The following is a 22,964-nucleotide window of genomic DNA, read 5'->3' as shown; positions in this document are numbered from 1 at the left end:
CTTTCCACCAATGATATGAGGAGCAACACCTGAACACAGCCCACCATGCTGAGCGGCCTTTATTAGTTGCTCCAGCATCACCAATTAATCTTTACAACTATAGAATCCCTAAAATGCAGAAGGAGGCCGTTCGGCCCATTGTGTCTGCAGCAAAGCTTCGAAGAAGCATATTACCCAGGCCCGCCCACCCCGTCATATCCCCATAACCCCATGCGTTTACCATTGCAAATCCACCTAACCTGTACATCTTGGGACACAAGTAACTTGGGACACACCTACACATCTTGGGACACTAAGGGACAATTTAGCATGGCCAATCAATCTAACCTACACATTGGGACATTAAGGTACAATTTAGCACGGTCAATCAACCTAACCTGCACATCTTTGGACATTAAGGGGCAGTTCAGCATGGCCAATCCATCTAACCTACACATCTTGGGACACTAAGGGACAATTTAGCATGGCTAATCAACCTAACCTGCACATCTTTGGACATTAAGGGGCAGTTTAACATGGCCAATCCATCTAACTGACACATCTTGGGACACTAAGGGAGAATTTAGCACAGCCAATCAACCTAACCTGCACATCTTTGGACTGCGGGAGGAAACCGGAGCATCCGGAGGAAACTCACGCAGACACAGGGAGAACGTGCAAACTCCACACAGACAGTCACCTGAGGCCGGAATCGAACCCAGGTCGCTGGCACTGTGAGGCAGCAGTGTTAACCACTGTACCACTGTAGTGCCCTAATGACAGAACAAGTTTCACGTTTTGAGACAATTACAGCAACAAAGACTAAAGGCTCTACTGACTAAACAACATCTTTGGAGGCAAATTACGCTTTAAACTACAGAACAGAACTTTTAACACAACCTAAAAAAAAAACACCATCAGGTACATGTTACACAGGGCGGGATTTCCAGGTCACGCGAGCTCCATGACTGGAAAATCCTATTTGAGGTCAATGGACCTTTGCGTGGGTTGTCCCCACCCGCTACAATTCCCGTGGAGGGTGGGACGGGAAAATTCCGCCAACTGTCTTTAAATGGATTTTAAATTCTCCCACAATATGTCCAGTAGATCTTGAGGATTTACTCCCATCAAAAACAGTTGCAAACTGGAGGAATGAATAACTCTGCAAGGATTATAGATGATGTGGAGATGCCGGCATTGGACTGGGGTAAGCACAGTAAGAAGTCTCACAACACCAGGTTAAAGTCCAACAGGTTTATTTGGTAGCAAATACCATAAGCTTTCGGAACGCAGCGCTCCGAAAGCTTATGGTATTTGCTACCAAATAAACCTGTTGGACTTTAACCTGGTGTTGTGAGACTTCTTACCAGGATTATAGATGACATAGCAGCTATATGAAGAAATTACTTACAGTAATTATGATGCCAGAATCTTGAAAAATGGACATGAAATTTGGCGCAGACTAATACTTGACCTTAAGTTTCTTTTAATCAAGGAATTTCACTCGATTTGTTTTGGGGAGTTGGCTTTCTGCAAAATCCATGTCTTGCCTCCAACTTGCAAGAAGGACTATGACTGATGGTGGCTGTCCACGGGAACAACCACAGCTCAGGCTATTAAACTCCCATGACTTCATTATAATTGTTCAGCTATTATTCTGCTTCTCTCTAACCTTTTGCAAGTGGGGAATAAAGTTCATGAACTAAATGTGTAGCAGCATGATAGAGATGAATGACATTGGCTCCTAAGCTATGATCACCACAGTAATAGTAATTATTGAGGCAAATACTTACCACTGTCTAATTATCAGTTGTCATTTATTTCGAGGTCTGAGGAGAAGTTCTGACTCATACACCGTTGAAACCTACACAATGAATTTTCTTTTTCTAAGTTTATTTATTAGTGTTACAAGTCGGCTTACGTTAACACTGCAATCAAGTTACTGTGAAAATCCCCTAGTCGCCACACTCCGATGCTTGTTCGGGTACATTGAGGGAGAATTTAGCATGGCCAATGCACCGAACCAGCCCATCTTTCAGACTATGGGAGGAAACAGACACAGGGAGAACAGACACGGCACAGATAGTGACTCCCAAACCAGGAACTGAACGCTGGTCCCTGACGCTTTGAGGCAGCAGTGCTAACCACTGTGCCGCTGTACTGCCCATGTACGTGAGGCGTATTCTTCAAGCAAAGATGTGACTATCCTGGGTACAGTTTATATACAGGATCTGCTTATTTTCAGTCAAAGTAAGAAATTGGTTCAGTTTAATTGGACAAAGAGAATCACTTGGCTCACCATAGAAACGAATGACAAATCCCTGTTGATATCCAAACACATTGCTTGCTGGATCAGATTGGAACTGGATGGTGACATCTGCCATGGTGGTGTACAGTTTGAATGGTTGATGGGTCCCTGAATACTGGCCCAATATTCTCGCTGTTAGATCATCCCCGTCATAAAAAGTGAGAATGTCATTCTTCCCCATGTTTAACCTGTAAAAGGGACACAGTGGTCAGTCACATGTGAAGTCAAGACTCTCTAAAAGAAGTGAATAGAAATGGCAGTGCACTGATAGGTGGGATCATAACAAACAATGGTATTCAGGCAACAATGAAGGCATGGGTTGAAGATCCAATAGATTATTATTGTTGCTTTGAGGGCGTTATAGAATTGTCATAATTCCCATGGAAATGGCTACTTTTTAAAAAGAAATGAGAAATTCCAGTTAATAGCTGAAAGAATGATATAATAAGTGTTCATGTTTGAAGACAATTACTGTTACAAAAGACTAAAGGCTCTATTGACTAAAAACCATCTTTGGATGCAACTCACGCTTCAAACTACAGAACAGAACTTATAACACAACCTAAAAAAAACTCACCATCGGGTATACGTTGCACTGTCCTTTAAGTGGATGTTAAATTCTCCCACAACATGCCCAACATGATTCTTAGCTTCTGAAGATTTATTTCCATTTTTTCCCCTTTCCCAGCATGGAATGTTTAATTCCAGAGCTGTCTTTCATGGTGTGAGTTTTCCCAGAGATTTCTCCCTCTAGCTATAGCTAGGCAAATCTTCCAACCTTCGTTCTAACCCTGCACAAATTTGGTCTTTGTGATTCAAGCACGAGTTCCCACCCATATTCCTGCGTGGGAGATTTTCAGCTTCTAACTTCTCTCTCCCTCTCCCAAAGATGGGCACATGAGCTGCATCGGAGACTTTTTGTGGACATCTTAGAAATCCTACCACTGGAAGGCATATTTGTGATGTGGCAAAGCATAATTGGCAACCTATGGCGAGTGGTCAGAGCAGGAGTGTTTCATGGTCAGCCAGAACCATGAGATAGCTACTCAGCAACGGCATCCCCGTGTTAAAAGACTCCATACACAAACCACAGGCTCCTCCCTTTGAGAGACTGCTAGAGAAAGAGAGACATCTTTTGAAGCCTTTTTCCATTGCTAAATGAATCACATGGGCCTCATAACCAGGTAGAAATACTGATTAGCTATTCGAGAGCCCAACTATCTTTCATCTTGGACATAATAAAAGTAACAGCAAGAAGTACGACTAAAAAGAACAGTTTAAAGTTAAAACTGTTTATTACCCAACATTCTCAATACTTTTCTGGGACTTTGGAGACTTATGCTCTACCCATTGTTAGCACACATGCTGTTGCCATTGTCTCGAAGCATAAACACCTTTGCACCTTCCTCCAGTAAAACAGTCTGGACTTCTTTTAAGCTGTAACAATCAAACTACCCAAAGTTGCTGTCAGGCAGATTACAGAACAGATGACCCTCTTTATTTTACCCTAACTTAAAGGCACAATCCCAAAACCGGACAACTTTATAAACTTCACAATTGTAACGATCATTATATCCAGTCTAGTCATCAATTATCAGTGTTGGCTATTCCACCTTAAAATCATGCTGCAGAATTCATTCTAACCATCACCTCTCAACATTCAATGCGATTACCATCGCTGAATCCCCCACTATCAACATCCTGGGGTTACCATTCACCAGAAACTGAACTGGACTGGCCATATAAAGACTGTGGCTACTAGAGCAGGTCAGAGACTAGGAATCTTGCAGCAAGTAACTCATCTCCTTACTCCACAAAGCCTGTCCGCCATCTAGAAGCTACAAGTAAAGTGTGCAATGGAATACTCTCCACTTGCTGGATGAGTGCAGCTCCAACAGCACTCAAGAACATTCAGAACAAAGCAGCCTGTTTGATTACTACCCATTCCACAAACATTCAATCCCTCCACTACCAACGGGCAGTAGCAGCCGTGCGTACCATCTACAAGATGTACTGCAGGAACTCACCAAGGCTCCTTCTTAGGCAGCACCTTCTAAACCCATGACCACGACCATTTAGAAGGACAAGGACAGCAGATATCTGGGAATACCACTACCTGGAGGTTCCATTCCAAGTCACTCACCATTCTGACTTGGAAATATATCACCATTCCTTTGTTGTCGCTGGGTCAAGATCCTAGAACTCCCTCCCTAACAGCACTGTGGGTGTACCTACACCTCAGAGACTGTAGTGGTTCAAGAAGGCATCTCACCACCACTTTCTCAAGGTGAACTAGGATTGGACAATAAAGGCCCACATGCCCAACAAAAAAAGGAAGAATATGCTCAAATTATGATTATGTCTGTACACATAGTCATTGCACCGAAGAGTACACAATTAGCAATACCATTAACTTTAACTGGGAACCCAAAGGAACAAACTGCACAGAGACTAGAAGATGTTGTAGTCTATTCCATGCATCCTTGTAGTCCAAGGATTCAGCAACTTTGGCACAAGGTAACATTGAACATGGGACACCTTGTGGTGTAGTGTAGACATCCCTACCTCTGGGCCAGAAGCTTGATGTTCAAGTCCACTACAGGACTTGATGCCCTAAAAGGTAGACATAATGTGGTCAAATGGGTTGATTATCAGCCTTTAAATCCTTCTGAGGTGCTTGATGGCAGTTTGTGGGAGCGGGAGGCATTCCTGGTTAGCCATACTGCAGTAGGCAATGGAAAACCATGGCAACACTTTGCCAAGCATAATCATGGAGCAATCCAATGGAAGTCCATGGTTGCCAATGCCCTGTCAGGTTAGAGTACCTGGAGGAGGAGGAGGAACATTGAAGACAAAAGCAGATTCTAAAACCTGAATTAATCATAAACATTTGAGTTTCCCCTCACAGTGGAATTACAAAGTGAAAGTATATTTGTGCTCAGTGATGAAATAGAATGATGAACAATCTTCATAACTGAATTGTCAGTGTTTTTCTGATCAACCGCCAGCCCATCCTTACGCTCTGAGAAAACACTGCCAATTGGCTGAGAGCAAGTTGGAATGTAGAGGCTGTGGCAGAACGCATCACGTTTCCACAGCAACCCTCTGACATAAGCATCAACTGCTCAGAGCCAGTGCCTGAACACAGTTTCTCATATCTCCTTGACAGTATCTGAAGTGATTCAATCAACAATTTTGTGAAGCTTTTATGAGGGTGTAAGGAGTGTCTCATAGTTTCAGAGTGTGCGAGATGGTTATAGGAAAAGAATTGTAGGTGAATCAAACGGCACAACTATTCCCAGCTCATCAGAAACTCTCTTGTTCTTGTTGAGAACCTAAGTCAGAACAGTTTATGGGAGGTAATGGGAATGCAGAAAATAGTCCATGGAATAACGCTGGATAGTATGGATGTGAATTTAAAAATCGAAGTTTATTTATTTATCGCTCATCGGTCAGCAGAGCGATTGGCCGTTGCAGGGAAGACTTGCATTGGGTGGTCAGTGCTCCCAGAAAGTGGACCTCGGCAAGAAAATAATTTTTTTTCAATTACTAGGGGGCATAGGTTTAAGATGCGAGGGGCAAGGTTTAAAGGAGATGTACGAGGCAAGTTTTTTGACACAGAGGGTGCCTGGAACTCACTGCCGGGGGGAAGTATTGGAAGCAAATACGACAGTGACTTTTAAGGGGCAGCTTGACAAATACATGAATAGGATGGGAATAGAGGGATATGGTCCCTGGAAAGGTAGGGGGTTTTAGTTCAGACAGGCAGCATGGTTGGTGCAGGCTTGGAGGGCCGAAGGGCCTGTTCCTGTGCTGTAGTTTTCTTTGCTCTTTGTTAGTTGCCTTTGTAAAGGTGGGTCATCTTCTTGAACTATCTGTGTGGCAGAGGTATTCCCAGAGTTATGGCCGTGAAGGAACAGCCATGAATGTTTAACTTAGGATGATGTGTAGGTTGCGGATGAACTGGGAGGCAATGGCTCCTTTGTTGTGGTTGTATCTCAGGATTCATCAACTTCTTACTCTAGAAGAGATTTTGCAGGAGATGATTTTGCAGGGTGGCACGGTAGCACAGTGGTTAGCACTGCTGCTTCACAGCTCCAGGGACCTGGGTTCGATTCCCGGCTTGGGTCACTGTCTGTGTGGAGTTTGCACATTCTCCTCGTGTCTGCGTGGGTTTCCTCCGGGTGCTCCGGTTTCCTCCCACAGTCCAAAGATGTGCGAGTTAGGTTGATTGGCCATGCTAAAATTGCCCCTTAGTGTCCTGGGCTGCGTAGATTAGAGGGATTAGCGGGTAAAATATGTAGGAATATGGGGGTAGGGCCTGGGTGGGATTGTGGTCGGTGCAGACTCGATGGGCAGAATGGCCTCTTTCTGTACTGTAGGGTTTCTATGATTTCTATGATGATGGTCATTTGTGGAAACCACATTTATTTGCATACTAACTATATACACAGGTTAAGTAAGAACAAGACAGAGTTGGAGCTACTCTCTAAGAGTACCTTTTCACTCATCATCTCTCTAGGAATGGCACCGCTGTGATATAGCATGTGCGTACGGAGATCAGGAACTATTATTAGAGTTAACCCTTTACTCTGCAATGGTATTCCTGAGCTGGGAGAGATCACAGGTTAGGAAGTTGCTGCTGAATTGGGTGAAATTGGCGAATTGCGAGACTGCACCTTGTCGGTTGTACTCACTCCAGCCAGTGTTAGGGTGGGTGGAAGTTTAGGCTGGTGGATGATTTTGATTTTGATTTGATTTGATTTATTATTGTCACATGCATTAGTATACAGTGAAAAGTATTGTTTCTTGCACGCTATACAGACAAAGCATTGCCGTACGTAGGGAAGGAAAGGAGACAGTGCAGAATGCAATGTTATAGTCATAGCTAGGGTGTAGAGAAAGATCAAATTAATGCGAGGTAAGGCCATTCACAAGCCTGATGGCAGCAGGGAAGAAGTCGGTTGGTACGTGATCTCAGACTTCTGTATCTTTTTCCCGACAGAAGAAGGTGGAAGAGAGTATGCCTGGGGTGCGTGGGATCCTTGATTATGCTGGCTGCTTTTCTGAGGCAGCAGGAAGTGTAGACAGAGTTAATGGATGGGAGGCTGCTTTGAATGATGGACTGGGTTTCGTTCACGACTCTTTGTAGTTTCTTGCAGTCTTGGATGAAGTACTAAACAAGCAAACTAGTTTGTCACAGATGGTGTTATTCTTTTGACCTTACGATGGAGCGAGGTAATTGGTAAAGTTGGTTGGATGCTGCCCTTAGGAACTTATGCGCAAGATTCTAGGACAGAGATGGTTGCAACACCCACAACCTTTATGTTAGGTTTGACTTTAGACAAGGGAGATTCTTCACCCAATTCACAACGATTACATTTTTAATAAAATCCCTCGGTGCTCCTCTTGTTCGACTCATCTCTGATATCAAGGGCAATCACCCACATAGCGGCTGGACGCTATGTGCCACTGCCAGGTGTGTTTTAGATGGTGGTTGTGGTGAGGGAGGGGCACATGAAATAGGGTGGGTGCCCATCCCACCACCTTCCTATCCATCCCCAAAATCAGCAGCCTGCCAGCCATATGTAAGTAAATAATTAAGGGTCAATTGAACTTGTTAACAAATGGCTCCAATAATACATTGTCCATGCCAGAGGGTCGTGAATTTGTGGAACTCGCTGCCGCATAGCGTGATGGAGTCTGAATCATTGAATGGAGATAGATATATTTCTAATTTTAAAAATGGGATGAGGGGATATGGGGAACAGGTGGGTGGGGAGGTGAATTTGAGACCAGGGAGAGATCAGCCAGGATCTGATTGAATGGCGAAGCGAGCTCGAAGGGCTGAATTTGCCTAATTCTGCTCTTAATTCCTATGTTTCCGATGTAAACCTGGTATTGGCCCAAGCAAGCTGTCCTACACTCCTCATTGAATCAATGGTTTGAGGGGTGAGAGATTTGTCAGTGAATACCCAGATCGTGTTTGTATTACTGTTGATTTCCAAGAAACAATCATAATTGATATCTCGATAAAGGATCATAGCCCAATCATTAATCCTGAAAGACGGACACCATTACACAGCGACTGTGTGGAGCATACAGGATGTTGATATACGGCCAACATCTTTCATCAAGAAAATAGGCCCTGACTTTATTATATCAGTCAAAATGATAGAATAAGTACAAGGAAGTATTTTGAAAGCCACAATTTCCAATCCAGCTGAGTGTGGAGTGGCATCAACTAAATAGGGGATTGTCAATATGTGCACATATTTCAGTTTGGGAGAATCCTTTGCAAATATCTAGACACTCCAGGGAACCCCTTTTCTCTCCTTCTGAAAGAGAATCTCAGGTTAAAAAAAAACTGCACAAAAGACTTATTATTTGTACGCAGCGACATAAATACTGTACCAGTAAATCGATGAGCTTAATTATGGATTGACGGATGCTGATATGATCGCAGTTTGGGACACCCTGCTTTGAAAACTTACACTGGAAACATTGCCTTACAAAGGCTCTCAGGCGTCTATTATCCTTTGCACAACATGCTTCCAGTTTAACTTATTTCCGCTTATTCCTCTTCCTGCAGGTTGCAGAATAATAGAGTAGATTGCAACTGGAAGATCTGTGTCTTTCACTCGAGAAAGCGAGACACTCTTTGTAAGGTACGGCTCCATTTTTAAATTACCTAGGTTGGTGAAAGCCTCATGACACGATACATGGTTCTGCCATCCAAAATGTCCTCAGCTGATGTATCTGTGGGTTGGTGCTCAGCATCGTGTAGCTGACATTGACTGTCAAGGAGCACGTTTTTGTCTCACTGATGCTGCTGACTAGTTAGCTGATGGATTCTCGGCAGCTATTACTCGATCAGAATGGAATACCATGCATCAATGTGATATCCTCTATCTCCATTCTTTATAGTGCCTGCACTAGGAGTTTTAATTAAAATTAAATGTTTTTTTAGATTCACTTTATGGGATGTGAGCATCGCTGGCTGGGCCCGCTACGACTCTTACCAACTGTTACAGATGCACCATAGAAAACATCCTTTCTGGTTGTATCATAGCTTAGTCTGGCGCCTGCTCTGACCAAGGCTGCAAGGAACTACAAAGGGTCGTCAATGAAGCCCAGTCCATCACGCAAACCAGCCTCCCATCTATTGACTCTCTCTACACTTCCCACTGCCTCAGAAAAGCAGCCAGCATAATTGAGGATCCACGCACCTCAGACATATTCTCTTCCACCTTCTTCAATCAGGAAAAAGATACAAAAGTCTGAGAACATGGACCAATTGACTCAAGAACTGCTTCTTCCCTGCTGCCATCAGACTTTTGAATGGACCTACCTCGCATTAAGTTGATCTTTCTCTACACCCTAGCTATGACTGTAACGCTACATTCTACACTCTCTCCTTTCCTTTTTCTATAAACGGTATGCTTTGTCTGTATAGCGTGCAAGAAACAATACTTTTCACTGTATGCTAATACATGTGACAATAATAAGTCAAATCAAGTCAAAATCAATGCTAGAAACACTGTTCCATTCAATGACATTCCAGGGAGCATTTGAGAGTCAACCACATTGCTGTGGATCTGGAGTCACATGTAGGCCAGACTGGGTAAGGACGGCAGATTTCCTTCCCTAAAGCACATTGGTGAACCAAATGGGTTTTTACGACAATTGACAATTGTCATCATTCGACTTTTTTAAATTCCAGATTCTTCATGAACTCAAATTTCACCATCTGCCATGGTGAGATTTGAACCCAGGTCGCAGGATCTTGTCCTGAGTCTCTGGATGACGAGTCCAGTGATAATACCACTACACCACTGCCTCCCGCAAAATAGACCCAACATTCCTGGGGAAGTAACGATCGGAGTTACACTCCTAAGGTCAACTTTGCCTACACCTGTTCAGGATAACAGAACTTGGTGAAGTGCCCCTGGGTTTATAATTGGAATTAAATTACCAGCTTGATCCACATGTTCACTTGTTAGCTGAGATGGCAGGAGATGCAAATCCAACCAAAATGTAAATGTTACCTTTCAGCCCTCAACTAGTTAATGTGGACAACGTTTCACTGCTTATATGGGACCAGACTTGGCTGCAGATGCATAAGCAAGCTTTCGAATCAGCTGTCTTAACATAGCGGATATGTGAGTGATATTTAACAGTGGGCATTTTTAGATTTGCTAAGTTTCATCAGGTTGTCCATGTCATTGTCTTTTCCGAGGAAGGATGTTCTTTCTCTTGAGGGAGTGCAGCGAAGGTTTACCAGGCTGATTCCGAGGATGGTGGGACTGATGAATGAGGAGAGATTGACTAGGAGTCTGATGATGCAGCTGTATAGAACGCTGGTTAGGCCACATTTGGAGTACTGCGTTCAGCTCTGGTCGCCGCACTACCAGAAGGATGTGGAGGTGTTAGAGAGAGTGCAGAGAAGGTTTACCAGGATGTTGCCTGGTATGGAGGGTCTTAGCTATGAGGAGAGATTGGGTAAACTGGGGTTGTTCTCCCTGGAAAGACGGAGAATGAGGGGAGATCTAATAGAGCTGTACAAGATTATGAAGGGGATAGATAGGGTGAACGGTGGGAAGCTTTTTCCCAGATCAGAAGTGATGATCACGAGGGGTCACGGGCTCAAGGTGAGAGGGGCGAAGTATAACTCAGATATTAGAGGGATCTTTTTTACACAGAGGGTGGTGGGGGCCTGGAATGCGCTGCCAAGTAGGGTGGTGGAGGCAGACACGCTGACATTGTTTAAGACTTACCTGGATAGTCACATGAGCAGCCTGGGAATGGAGAGATACAAATGATTGGTCTAGTTGGACCAAGGAGCGGCACAGGCTTGGAAGGCCGAAGGGCCTGTTTCCTGTGCTGTACTGTTCTTTGTTAGGTTAGGATTATTTTCGCTGGAGTTCAGGCGAATGAGGGGGGGTCTCATAAAGACTTATAAAATTCTAACTGGACTAGACAAGGTAGGTGCAGGGAGGATGTTCCCGATGGCGGGGAGTCCAGAACCAGGGGTCACAGTCTGAGGATTCAGGGTAGACCATTTAGGACAGAAGTGAGGGGACATTTCTTCACCCAATGAGTGGTGAGCCTGTGGAATTCATTACCACAGGAAGTAGTTGATGCCAAAACATTGAATGTATTCAAGAGGCGGCTGGATATAGCACTCGGGGCAAATGGGATCAAAGGTTATGGGGAGAAAGCAGGATTAGGCTATTGAGTTGGCTGATCAGCCATGATCGTGATGAATGGCGGAGCAGGCTCAAAGGGCCAAATGGCCTCCTCCTGCTCCTATCTTCTATGTTTCTATTGAATGAAACAGTTTTTCTGGCACTGAGGGCTGGTCAAGTACTGTGTCGGTACCCATTGGCGGAAGCTAAGACCAAGGATCTGACAACATCATTAAAGGTAGATGACCATGCCTTTAATTGCTCTTCTGACAGAATGCTGCACTTCCATCAGATTCTTTGTTCTCCTGCAATTAGAATTTTTTTTCAGGGGGGTGGGAGTTGGTTGCTAGAGGGTTATTCGTACTTTTAGTAATGATACGCAAAGCAAGTTTCAGTGCTCAGTTGAGTGAAGGACAAGAATACAAGATGTTCTCTCCCCTGACCCATGCTCACTGCTCGCTATTATAGAACTGGTGTCCTTAAGCAAACCGCTGGATGGCAAGCTGGGTTCTAATTGTAAACTCATCACTCAGATGGCACTTTGCATCAGCGTGGGGTGGCAATAATGGCAGCCACGCAAGGGGCAAAATGCATCTTCCGTTGGTTCAACGCACGCACAGTTCTGAGGGCTGCCTGGCTTGGATCTGGTTGAAAAAAATAGGCTGTTAAAATCTGATGATGGAAGTTACTTCTGCACACAATTGCTTCATGTAGACCGAATGTCACCTTGACAACATTATAACATCAACGGCCGCAAATCTTTTCAAAACCCAGAGGGTGTCACCACTTTGAGCAAAAATAAATTTCCATAGTGTAATCTTCCGCTCCGTCTGGTGATGAAAAACTGCCTGCGCTCTCAACACGCAACCGCTTTGTCTCTATGATTCACCCCGGCTTGATGTCGACCAAGAACAAGATGTCAGGAAACACTGCATGCTTTTTGATTAGATGCTGCACGCAATGTCAAAACTACACCCCGTCCCACCCTCCCACCTCCTCAAACAAAACTAATGAAACGCTACTATGTATCGACCGTATCTCTGTGACCTATTACCACTGTTTAACTTCCACCATAAAAAAAGCCCCAGGATATTAATTACCCTGACAGCATGTCATAACACATACTCTGTAAACACCACTGTCTACTTCTCCGATTCTCATGGCTGCCCACAAGCTGAATGAGATACACAGCATCACAAACCACTGCCACTTTATGTCTTCAGTATTGAAAATGTGTCTGGCAGAATTCATTAGGGGCTAATCTATGGCAGCAAGCTGTAATAAGTACATGTTTTTGTAATGGTGACATTTCTTTTCTGTAAAACCTTATCAACCAAAGAGAGGATATCTTCTTGATGCCAGAGGCATAAAAGCCACCGTTTCAGAAGCTTGCATTCTTCCATACTATTATAGCTAAAAATGTGAGACACGGACTGTTAATACACATTCCTGGGCATAGATAAAGCAACTATACTTCATGTACCACCGCCAGACAGGTCACAGCAGCTCAGGATCAATGTTACTTCAAGATCAATATAGCTTTGATCTAAAGCAGTGTTGTCACTAATTTTTGTCCAGGGTTATAACTCAAGCCATGTTTTATTCAGGAACAATGCTCTGGAATCCTTTATCAATGCAGCATTGTGAAAATGGGTGCGTGTCCAGAAACCCTCATACAAGGAACCTCCAAATGTTATTATTCGCTTTATTGTCTAATGGATAGTAGGAGCCTCGTACCTCCATCCTCCCCTCGGACCCAGCACGGAAAATTAAAAACTATTTTTTAAACCTTAGCCTTGTTACGAGATCTCTCCTTTTTGGTTCTCTCTTCCCCTTGCCATAGTAGGAACTGTTTCCTGAGTTCAGAGCTAACTTGTTCCCAGGCTTTAGCTAATGCTGTTCCCTACATACAAACAAATGTGCATTTATACGGTGTGTCTCACATTCTCTTCCACTGCCACAGAATGGAGTGCATTATGCTCTCCTTCTCTGGACGTTCCAGAGCGCACTCTTAACCAGTGGTGGGCAATCTGTGACACGGAGGCTACATGCGGCCCATCTAGGCTCAGAGTGCGGCCCATGAGACATTTTGTTGACCGTTGCCCATGTGCAGGGTTGCCGCATTCTGCTTATTTCTGTCTGCATAATATTTTTCCTATGGGTATGACAGAAGCGATACGTATGTAAAGCAAGGTCAATTGAAGTGAGGTGCATGCTGATCGCTCACAACATTGACTGTGAGAGCCGTGCGCTCCCTCTGTGTCCAAAGTGTAAATATTTCTTTTGTTTTTAACATTTGAAGTTGATGACAGTTCTATTAATGTATGAATGATTGAGCATTTTCTCTAACTTTGGAAATATTCGGTGTGTATTAAATATATTTAATCTTAGTCATGGGGTCACGGTTAGTGAAGAGGCCTAATTGCGATGAGATGCAGGAGGGCCACTCATGTGGCCCACTCTCTAACTTAAGTTGTCCATCACTGTTTTTAACAGTGACTTCCATTGCCTCACCCACAAACCTGCAGTTCATGTGTGAGTTGAGGCAGTAAGTGTCAACAGCTGTGCCCATGACGACTGAGCTAATCCATTTTCATCTGATTTCCAGACAGACATTGACAAGCTGGATTTCCCTCTCCTTTGACAGGGGGCCCACGGCCCATTCTGTCACCCCTGCTACTGCTCCAGTGGAAATTTAGCCCGGGGCACTGATTTAGAATCACAGAATCCCTATGGTGCAGAAGCAGTCCATTTGGCCCATCGAGCTTGTACCAATCCATTCACCCAAGACCTATCCCTGTATCCCCATATATTTACCCCACGAGTCCCCTTGACACTAATGGGAAATTTGGCATGGCCAATCCACCTAACCTGCACATCTTTGGACTGTGGGATGAAATCGGAGCACCCGGAGGAAACTCATGCAGACACAGAGAGAACGTGCAGACTCCACACAGACAGTGACCTGAGGCCAGAACTGAACCCGGGTCCCTGGTGCTGTGAGGCAGCTGTGCTAACCACTGTGCTACCCAATAGCTTGTTATATCATCATTTTACAATATATTAGGCATTAGGAAGACAGCTTCTTTAAAATGTGATGCCAACACGTGTTGACAAAACAAAATGCTGTTAAGAGTGGTTTATTCTCATCCCACAGGATTATGGAGTTGTGTCCATGAGACCCCATATGCCTATATTTAATACCCATTGCAATGTAACCAAGAGCAAGGATTTAGTATGTGGAGATCCTAGTATGGTGCAGGCCAATGAGGCCTCACAACGCCAACTCGTTTAGATGTTTTTCACACATAGTGAAGGCAAATCATGTAAAACTCTGTTAATGATGAATGAGCTTTCAAAGGTACCTAAGATGAAGACACAGAACTTGGGATATCTTGACTGAAGTAGTGCACATATGATGAATCATTTTTAACATTTAAAAGTCTGAAAATCTCCAGGCCCAATTAAAGGACGGTTTTACATCTCCTTGCCATCTTTTATGATGTTGTCAGATCCTAGATCTTAGCTTCTGCTGATGTCTGCCGACACAATACTCAACTCAAAAACAGCTTCTTCCCTGCTGCCATCAGACTTTTGAATGGACCTACCTCACATTAAGTTGATTTTTCTCTACACCCTAGCTATGACTGTAACACTACATTCTGCACTCTCTCCTTTCCTTCTCTATGTATGGTATGCTTTGTCTGTATATAAAGAAACAATATATATACTGTATACTAATACATGTGACAATAATAAATCAAATCAAATCAATGCTAGAAAAACTGTTCCATTCAATGACATTGATAACATGTTAAATTCAGGCTCTTGCGCATGCAGCTAAAGTGGGAATCCTTACTAAGGACCATATGCAGTTAAGTAATGGAATATAGTTCACAAAAACTAGTAAGTAATCTTTCAACTCAGAAATCATTGTTACATAATTTGTTTATTCTCACCCTTGGCCCATTCTTCCTTCAGCTTAAGTTTACAATTCAAACTTGACTGCAGTTCTGCAGAGAGTAACTTGCCTCCTGACTCTCCAAATCCTGTTTAAAATCAACAAGCCACAAAGCAGAAGTGTGATGGAACACTCTAACACTTGCCTGGATGAGTGCAGCTCCAACAACACTCAAGACCTTCAACGCCAACCGGGACAAAGCAGCCTGCTTGATTGACACCCCGTCCGCCACCTTAGACATTCCATCCCTCCGCTATCAGCACCCAGTGATGGCAGCAGTGCGTACCATCTACAAGATGTAGCAACTCACCAAGGCTTCTTTGGCAGCACCTTCCAAATGATTGAGATGCATAGGAGATGCATGGAAACACCACCACCTACAAGTTCCTCTCTGAGTCACACACCATCCTTCATGGTAAGTGGGTCAAAGTCCTGGAACTGCCTCCCTAATAGCACTGTGGGTGCAATGCCTACACCATTATGACTGCAGCGGTTCAAGGCGGCAGCTCACCACCACCTTCTCAAAGGATGGGCAATAAATGCTGGTTGCGCCGGAGATGATAACCTCCCATGAAGGAATAAAAAAAAGTCATGCTGAACCTGCAATTGAATCAGAGCAGCAACAAATGGAAAAGTGAGGGAATAGTTGAAGGAGAGCACTTTGCTGTGCTTTTTCTAATGTGGCAGTGCATAAATTGCTTTTAAAAAAAATTCATTTGTGGGACATGGGCGTCGCTAACAGGCCAGCATTTATTGTCCATCCCCAGTTGCCCAAGGACAGTTGAGAGTCAACCACATTGCTGTGGCTCTAATGCCACATGTGGTCCAGGCCAGGTAAGGATGGCAGATTTCCTCCCCTAAAGGACATTAGTGAACCAGATAGATTTTTCCGACAATCGACAATGGTTTCATGGACATCAGTAGATTCTTAATTCCAGATATTTTTAATTGAATTCAAATTCCACCATCTGCCGTGGAAGGATTCGAACCTGGGTCCCCAGGATATTAGCTGAGTTTCTAGATTAATGAACTAGCGATAATACCACTCGGCCATTGCCTTCCTCAGCCCAAATGATCAACAGAGGAAATAAAAATCACTGACTAAGTAATTTTTTACAGTTAAAACAACTACTGTGGAAAATTTAATTCACTATCTTAATTGTGAGGTGGAGATACAAGCGTTGGACTGGGGTGGGCACAGTAAGAAGTCTCACAACACCAGGTTAAAGTCCAACAGGTTTATTTGGAATCACGGGCTTTTGGTGCACTGCTCATTTTTCAGATGAATCTCACTCACCTGATGAAGGAGCAGCGTTCCGAAAGCTCGTGATTCCAAATAAACCTGTTGGACTTTAACCTGGTGTTGTGAGAATTCTTCCTGTGCCCAGCATTATTTGGCATTGTTTTCCTTGAGAACAGTAACAACACAATGGAAAAATTCTCAGACTCCAAGCATCTTTATTTTTCCAATCAGAAAGATAGAGACTTGATGGTTTGAGTTATTCGGAGAGGCTGGATAGACTGGGGCTTTTTTCTCTGGAGCGCAGAAGGCTGAGGGGTGATCTTACAGAGGTCTACAAAATAATGAGGGGCATAGATCAGCTAGATAATCAATATCTTTTCCCAAAGGTAAGGGAGTCTAAAACTAGAGGGCATAGGTTTAAGGTGAGAGGGGAGAGATGCAAAAGTGTCCAGAGGGGCAATTTTTTCACGCAGAGGGTGGTGAGTGTCTGGAACAAGCTGCCAGAGGTAGTAGTAGAGGTGGGTACAATTTTGTCTTTTAAGAAGCATTTAGACAGTTACATGGGTAAGATGGGTATAGAGAGATATGGGCCAAATGTGGGCAATTGGGATTAGCGTGGGGTTTAAAAAAAAGAGTGGCATGGACAAGTTGGGTCCAAGGGGCCTGTTTCCATGCTGTAAACCTCTGACTCTAAGCCAACACTCCAGTGTTTGTAGTCAATTTGCAGTCAAGTTGTAATCACTGGCCTCGTGTAAGCAATGAGGCGCAGCCCACTTGACTGAGGGTGGAAGGGTGGCAGAGTGGCTAGCACTGCTGTCTCACAGCACCAGGGATTCAGGTTCAATTCCGACTTTGGGTCACTGTCTGTGTGGAGTTTGCACATTCCTCCCTGTGTCTGCGTGGGTTTCTTCCGGGTGCTCTGGTTTCTTCCCACAGTCCAAAGATGTGTGGGTTAGGTGGATTGGTCATGCTAAATTGTCACTTAGGGGGATTAGTGGAGTAAACATGGGGTTACGGGATAGGGCCTGGGTGGGTTGATGAGTCGGTGCAGACTCAATGGGCTGAATGGCCTCCTTCCGCACTGTAGGAATTCTATTCTCGGGCTGGGGAGATTTACAAGGATATACTGATTCGACAGATTTACAACTCAAATGGTAGAATGTTTGTACCTCAGGTGGTAACTCAAATCCAGCTATAAACCTCAAGGATTGGGTCATCCTTAAACAGTTGGAAGATGTTAATTCTGATTTTCATTCTTCTTATTCATCCTGGCTTTTGTACATTTTGTTCCTTTACTATAATAAATCTACATATTTTATTTAAGCACACAATGCAAATGCAATAAAGCATAATCATGTGTCAATGGTAACATGATCGTCCATTTTATAGAGTACTAGCTCACATCAGCTAACATGCCAACAGCATCAGACAAATAGTAATGATGAAATGTTGGCAATTACAACATTAACAAAGCACCATCATCTTCTCGAACCTTTGATTCGGGAACAGAATTACCTCTGCAGGCTGTCAAGCCTCCAGTTCTCTGGAGATATTTTTGCATTGTCACTTTGTGATATTATATGGGGCTACGCTGAATCTGCTCACTTTTCAAAAGAAAAATTTACTCCATCCTTAAAGTTACAAAGCCACTGCTCAGAATGGACCAGGCAAACCCAAATCCAATCCCTGCTTGCTCCAAAAATCAAATTCAAACTGAATCTGATTCAAGGTCTCCACAAGGGAGGCAAACAAGATCCAAGCTGACAAAATAAGATATTGCACCCGATCTTGGGCTTGATCTGATGCTTGATCTTAGCTGAAAGGATGAGAACTGGGCGGCACGGTGGCACAGCGGTTAGCACTGCTGCCTCACAGCTCCAGCGGTCCAGGTTCGATTCCCGGCTTGGGTCACTGTCTGTGTGAAGTCTGCACGTTCTCCCCGTGTCTGTGTGGGTTTCTTCTGGGTGCTCTGGTTTCCTCCCACAGTCCAAAGATATGCGGGTTAGGTTGATTGGCTATGCTAAATTGCCCCTTGATGTCAGGGGGACTAGCAGGGTAAATATGTGGGGCTACGGGGATAGGGGCTGGGAGGGATTGTGGTCTTTGCAGGCTCAATGGGCCGAATGGCCTCCTTCTGCACTGTAGGGATTCTATGATTCTAAGTTGTTCTTCCTCATGTTTGTCAATGAAGTCCTGCTGGAATCAAATGCATTTGTTTCTCAGTCAACTGTGGGGTGGCAGTCTTCACTTTGTCTTAACCCAAGCTTTGCCTGACAAATGGACAGGGGCAGTGAGGGAGTTGGTTGACAATTTCTCAACCTTTGTGTGTGTGAAGCCCATTAAAACAGGCTTTCTTGAAAATCGCAGTAGATCTGTCAGTGGGCATACAGCATGAGAAAGATGCAAGGTTGCTTACAAATGCAGATTGCGGTTTTGAAGTGCAATTGGGCCTTGAAGGACAACGCATTCATTCCTCTGTGTCAGGTGGTGAGCATACTTAACTGGTACTGCTAAGTGGCTGTTGGATGTTGAAAACAGCCTGGAATATTTATTTGTATGGTAGGGTGGGGCGGAGGGGTGTTGGTGGGTGGATGGATGGCAGGAGACTCTCTCAGGAATTGTTCTCTCCTCCAACCCCACAAAAACACCCGTTGCCCACTGCCAGCTGCTGGGTGAAGCCTCCTTCACCTCTTCCTTCTTTTGGTGCGGCTACTTCCAGGAGTGAGAACAGAGCCCTCTCAGCAGGGAATGCCTAATCAGCCGCACTAAGAACTTTCACTATTTACTAGATTTATTAGGATGCTACTGGGACTTGATGGTTTGAGTTATAAGGAGAGGCTGGGTAGACTGAGATTTTTTTCTCTGGAGTGTAGGAGGCTCAGGGGTGACCTTATAGATGTCTATAAAATAATGAGGGGCATAGATCAGCTAGATAGTCAACACCTTTTCCCAAAGGTAGAGGAGTCTAAAACTAGAGGGCATAGGTTTAAGGTGAGAGAGGAGAGATACAAAAGGATCCAAAGGAGCAATTTTTTCACTCAGAGCGTGGTGTGTATTTGGAATGAGCTGCCAGAGGCAGTAGCAGAGGCGGGTACAATTTTGTCTTTTAAAAAGCGTTTAGACAGTTACACAGGTAAGATGGGTTTGGAGCGATATGGGCCAAATGGGGGCAATTGGGACTAGCTAAGTGGTTAAAAACTGGGCAGCATGGACAAGTTGGGCTGAAGGGCCTGTTTCCATGCTGTAAACCTCTATGACTCTAACAGCTTGTCTGAAATATGCTGATAAGGCTGGAACGTGAAAGCGGTTGGGGCCAATGCTGGCTCTGGGCGATTGGTGAAGCTGTGCTGCCAACTTGATGCCCAATTCTGGTGGAATCGGAGTCTCCTCCACCCACCAAGTTACAAAGTTTGCACTGCACCAAGATTGTAGAAAGTCGCCCAAGAATTGCTCACAATCTAAACTGGAAGCACTTCACCCTAAGAGTTATTTGTCTGAATCATTACAAGATTTATCCTAACCTTGTTGGAAAAAGAAGTCTAATGGCAGGATGCCAGATCTGAACTCATTACTTGCGCCAGTTCATTTTAACTGGTGTTGTTTCTCTAAGCCTGTAGGATACCAGTGAGGGATTGAGGGTTGGGGGGGGGGGGTGGGGGAGCATTTGTTGCACTTGGCACAACGTACTGGCATCCAAGAGAGTCTCAGTCTCTATCTCAGTATTTCCACTGGGTGGGTTTTATTGCTATTGAGTGTGAACGGTGCTACAAAGCTGACTCTTTGTGGGGTTTCTAAATGTGTCAGAAGTGGGGCCACCGGTAGCTCACGAATCCAATGGGGGAACTGATCTCCACAGCCACAGAATCATCAAATCGCTCCAGTCCAGAATGAGACCATTTGGCCCATCGAGCCTACATCGAAAGCAATCCCACCCAGGCCCTATCCCCGTAACCCCATGTATTTACCCTACCAATCCCCCTGACACTAAGGGGCAATTTAGCATGGCCAATCATAGAATCCCTACAGTACAGAAGGAAGCCATTTGGCCCATTGAGTCTGCATCAACCACAATCCCACCCAGGGCCCTATTCTCGTTACCCCACATATTTACCCTGCTAATCCTCCTGACACTAGGGTCAATTTAGCGTGGCCAATCAACCTAACCCGCACATCTTTGGACTGTGGGAGGAAACTGGGGCACCCGGAGGAAACCCACGCAGACATGGGGAGAACGTGCAGACTTCCCACAGACGGTGACCCGAAGCCGGAATTGAACCCGGGTCCCTGGCATTGTGAGGCAGCAGTGCTAACCACTGTGTCACCGTGCCACCCCTAATCCACCTAACCAGCACATCTTTGGAGCATGGGTGTAGCTGATGGAGGATAACTCGTTTGCCTTTGGCACTTGTTGAAAGTGAAGCACTTTGGCTTCCCAGTCTGCAACTCAATGCACCGTCTCCACTTACTCCCACTGTCTCTGGGAGAGTCCCAGCAATGTAATTTCGATTGTGCTAGACTGTGAAATAAAACAGAACTCTTGCCCGAGAATGTTTCACAGGCACAAAGTGGATTCCTTTCATCTTACAACCAGTTGGCTGAAAACGATTTGTTGTCAGACTGGCTACTTACTACCGCATTTGGAGGCAGCCTCTTTGGGGATGAGCAGAAGGTCAGGGTTTGACGTGGCTCTTTAAGAGGTTTTCTGCCAGCAATTTTACTGCTCCTATTGATTCGTGTACTCGGAAATTGTTCAGCTTTGTTATCATCAACGCGAGGCTTGCTTTCTTCAAATGATTTATCCTTTCATCCGATAAAATGAAAGAGCGGAACCAAAATCTAACATGACAAATTGGAACTTTTTGCTGCGTTTGTTCCACTGCAGCTTGCCTGCAGGGGGCGCTCAATGTGCAGCTGCCATTATGATCGGACCACCTTTCACAGAATCATATCATAAAACCTCGGCAGTGCAGGAGGAGGCCATTCGGCCCATCGAGCCTGCACGGACCACAATCCCACACAGGCCCCATCCCCGTAATCCCACCTATTTACCCTGCTCATCCCCCTGGCACTAAGGGGTAATTTACCATGGCCGATCAACTAACGCACACATCTTGGGACACTAAGGGGCAATTTATCATGACCAACCTGCACGTCTTTGGACTGTAGGACGAAACCAACACAGACATGGGGAAAGCGGCATTCTTTCTGGTTGTATCACAGCTTGGTATGGCTCCTGCTCTGTCCAAGACCGCAAGGAACTACAAAAGATCATGTAGTCCAAGCCATCACGCAAACCAGCCTCCCATCCATTGACTCTGTCTACATTTCCCGCTGCCTCGGCAAAGCAGCCAGCATAATTAAGGATCCCACGCACCCCGGACATTCTCTCTCCCACCTTCTTCTGTCGGGAAAAAGATACAAAAGTCTGAGGTCATGTACCAACCGAGTCAAGAACAGCTTCTTCCCTGCTGCTGTCAGACTTTTGAATGGATTTAGCTTGCATTAAGTTGATCTTTCTCTACACCCTAGCTATGACTGTAGCACTACATTCTGCACTCACTCGTTTCCTTCTCTATGAATGGTATGCTTTGTCTGTATAGCATGCAAGAAGCAATACGTTTCACTGTAAGTTAATACATGTGACAATAATAAATCAAATCAAACGTGCAAACTCCGCACAGGCAGCCACTCAAGGCTGGAATTGAACCCAGGTCCTTGGCACTGGGAGGCAGCGGTGCTAACCACTGTGCCACCATGCCGCCCAAATGTTTCAGCCCGGTTTCGAACCAGGGACCTTTCGCTTAGTGAGGCGAATGTGATAACCACTACGCTACTGAAACACTACACTATCATGGAACTACTTGATCTACCTTGGCGATGTTGACAGAAGAAAACGAATGGACCATTTTTTCAGCATCCTGTATAATTTGTGTATAGTAACTGAGCTAAACAATGAATAGAAAGTTGAGGAAATAAATGCAAATCCTTTACCTTGGGATCTCTGTGATGCCCTGGATACCAGAACAATGGGTAAATTTAAAAAGCAAATCAAACAATAAATACGTTTTCAAACCGTAATGATATATTCATCTGTGCGCTTTATTCAGGGGGAGTGATAAATTAATTCTGACAGTACCAGATTAATGCATGATTAATGTTTCCAGTGTTGCAAATCACCTGATAAATGCCCTAACGTTTTTATGAATGATCAAAATCAATAAATTAACATGGAGGATAATGGTTTTCTACACGCATGTCAATGGGGACTGCTGAAAACAATCATCA

The 22,964-nt window shown here is 44.5% G+C and overlaps 1 protein-coding gene across 1 annotated transcript in view; it reads right to left on the bottom strand.

Moving 5' to 3' along the window:
- The window catches only part of sez6b (seizure related 6 homolog b), a 934,329-nt gene that overhangs the window by 50,423 nt on the left and 860,942 nt on the right, over positions 1 to 22,964 (bottom strand). Inside the window, exon 10 of the mRNA XM_078224908.1 lies at positions 2,279 to 2,475. Within this exon, the coding sequence (XP_078081034.1) occupies positions 2,279 to 2,475 (197 nt within the window). The remainder of the gene's footprint in view (positions 1 to 2,278; positions 2,476 to 22,964) is intronic.

The sequence above is a fragment of the Mustelus asterias genome, chromosome 12 (genome assembly GCF_964213995.1).
Source record: "Mustelus asterias chromosome 12, sMusAst1.hap1.1, whole genome shotgun sequence".
NCBI classification, from domain to species: Eukaryota; Metazoa; Chordata; class Chondrichthyes; order Carcharhiniformes; family Triakidae; genus Mustelus; species Mustelus asterias.
This window is presented reverse-complemented; position numbering and strand designations above follow the sequence as displayed.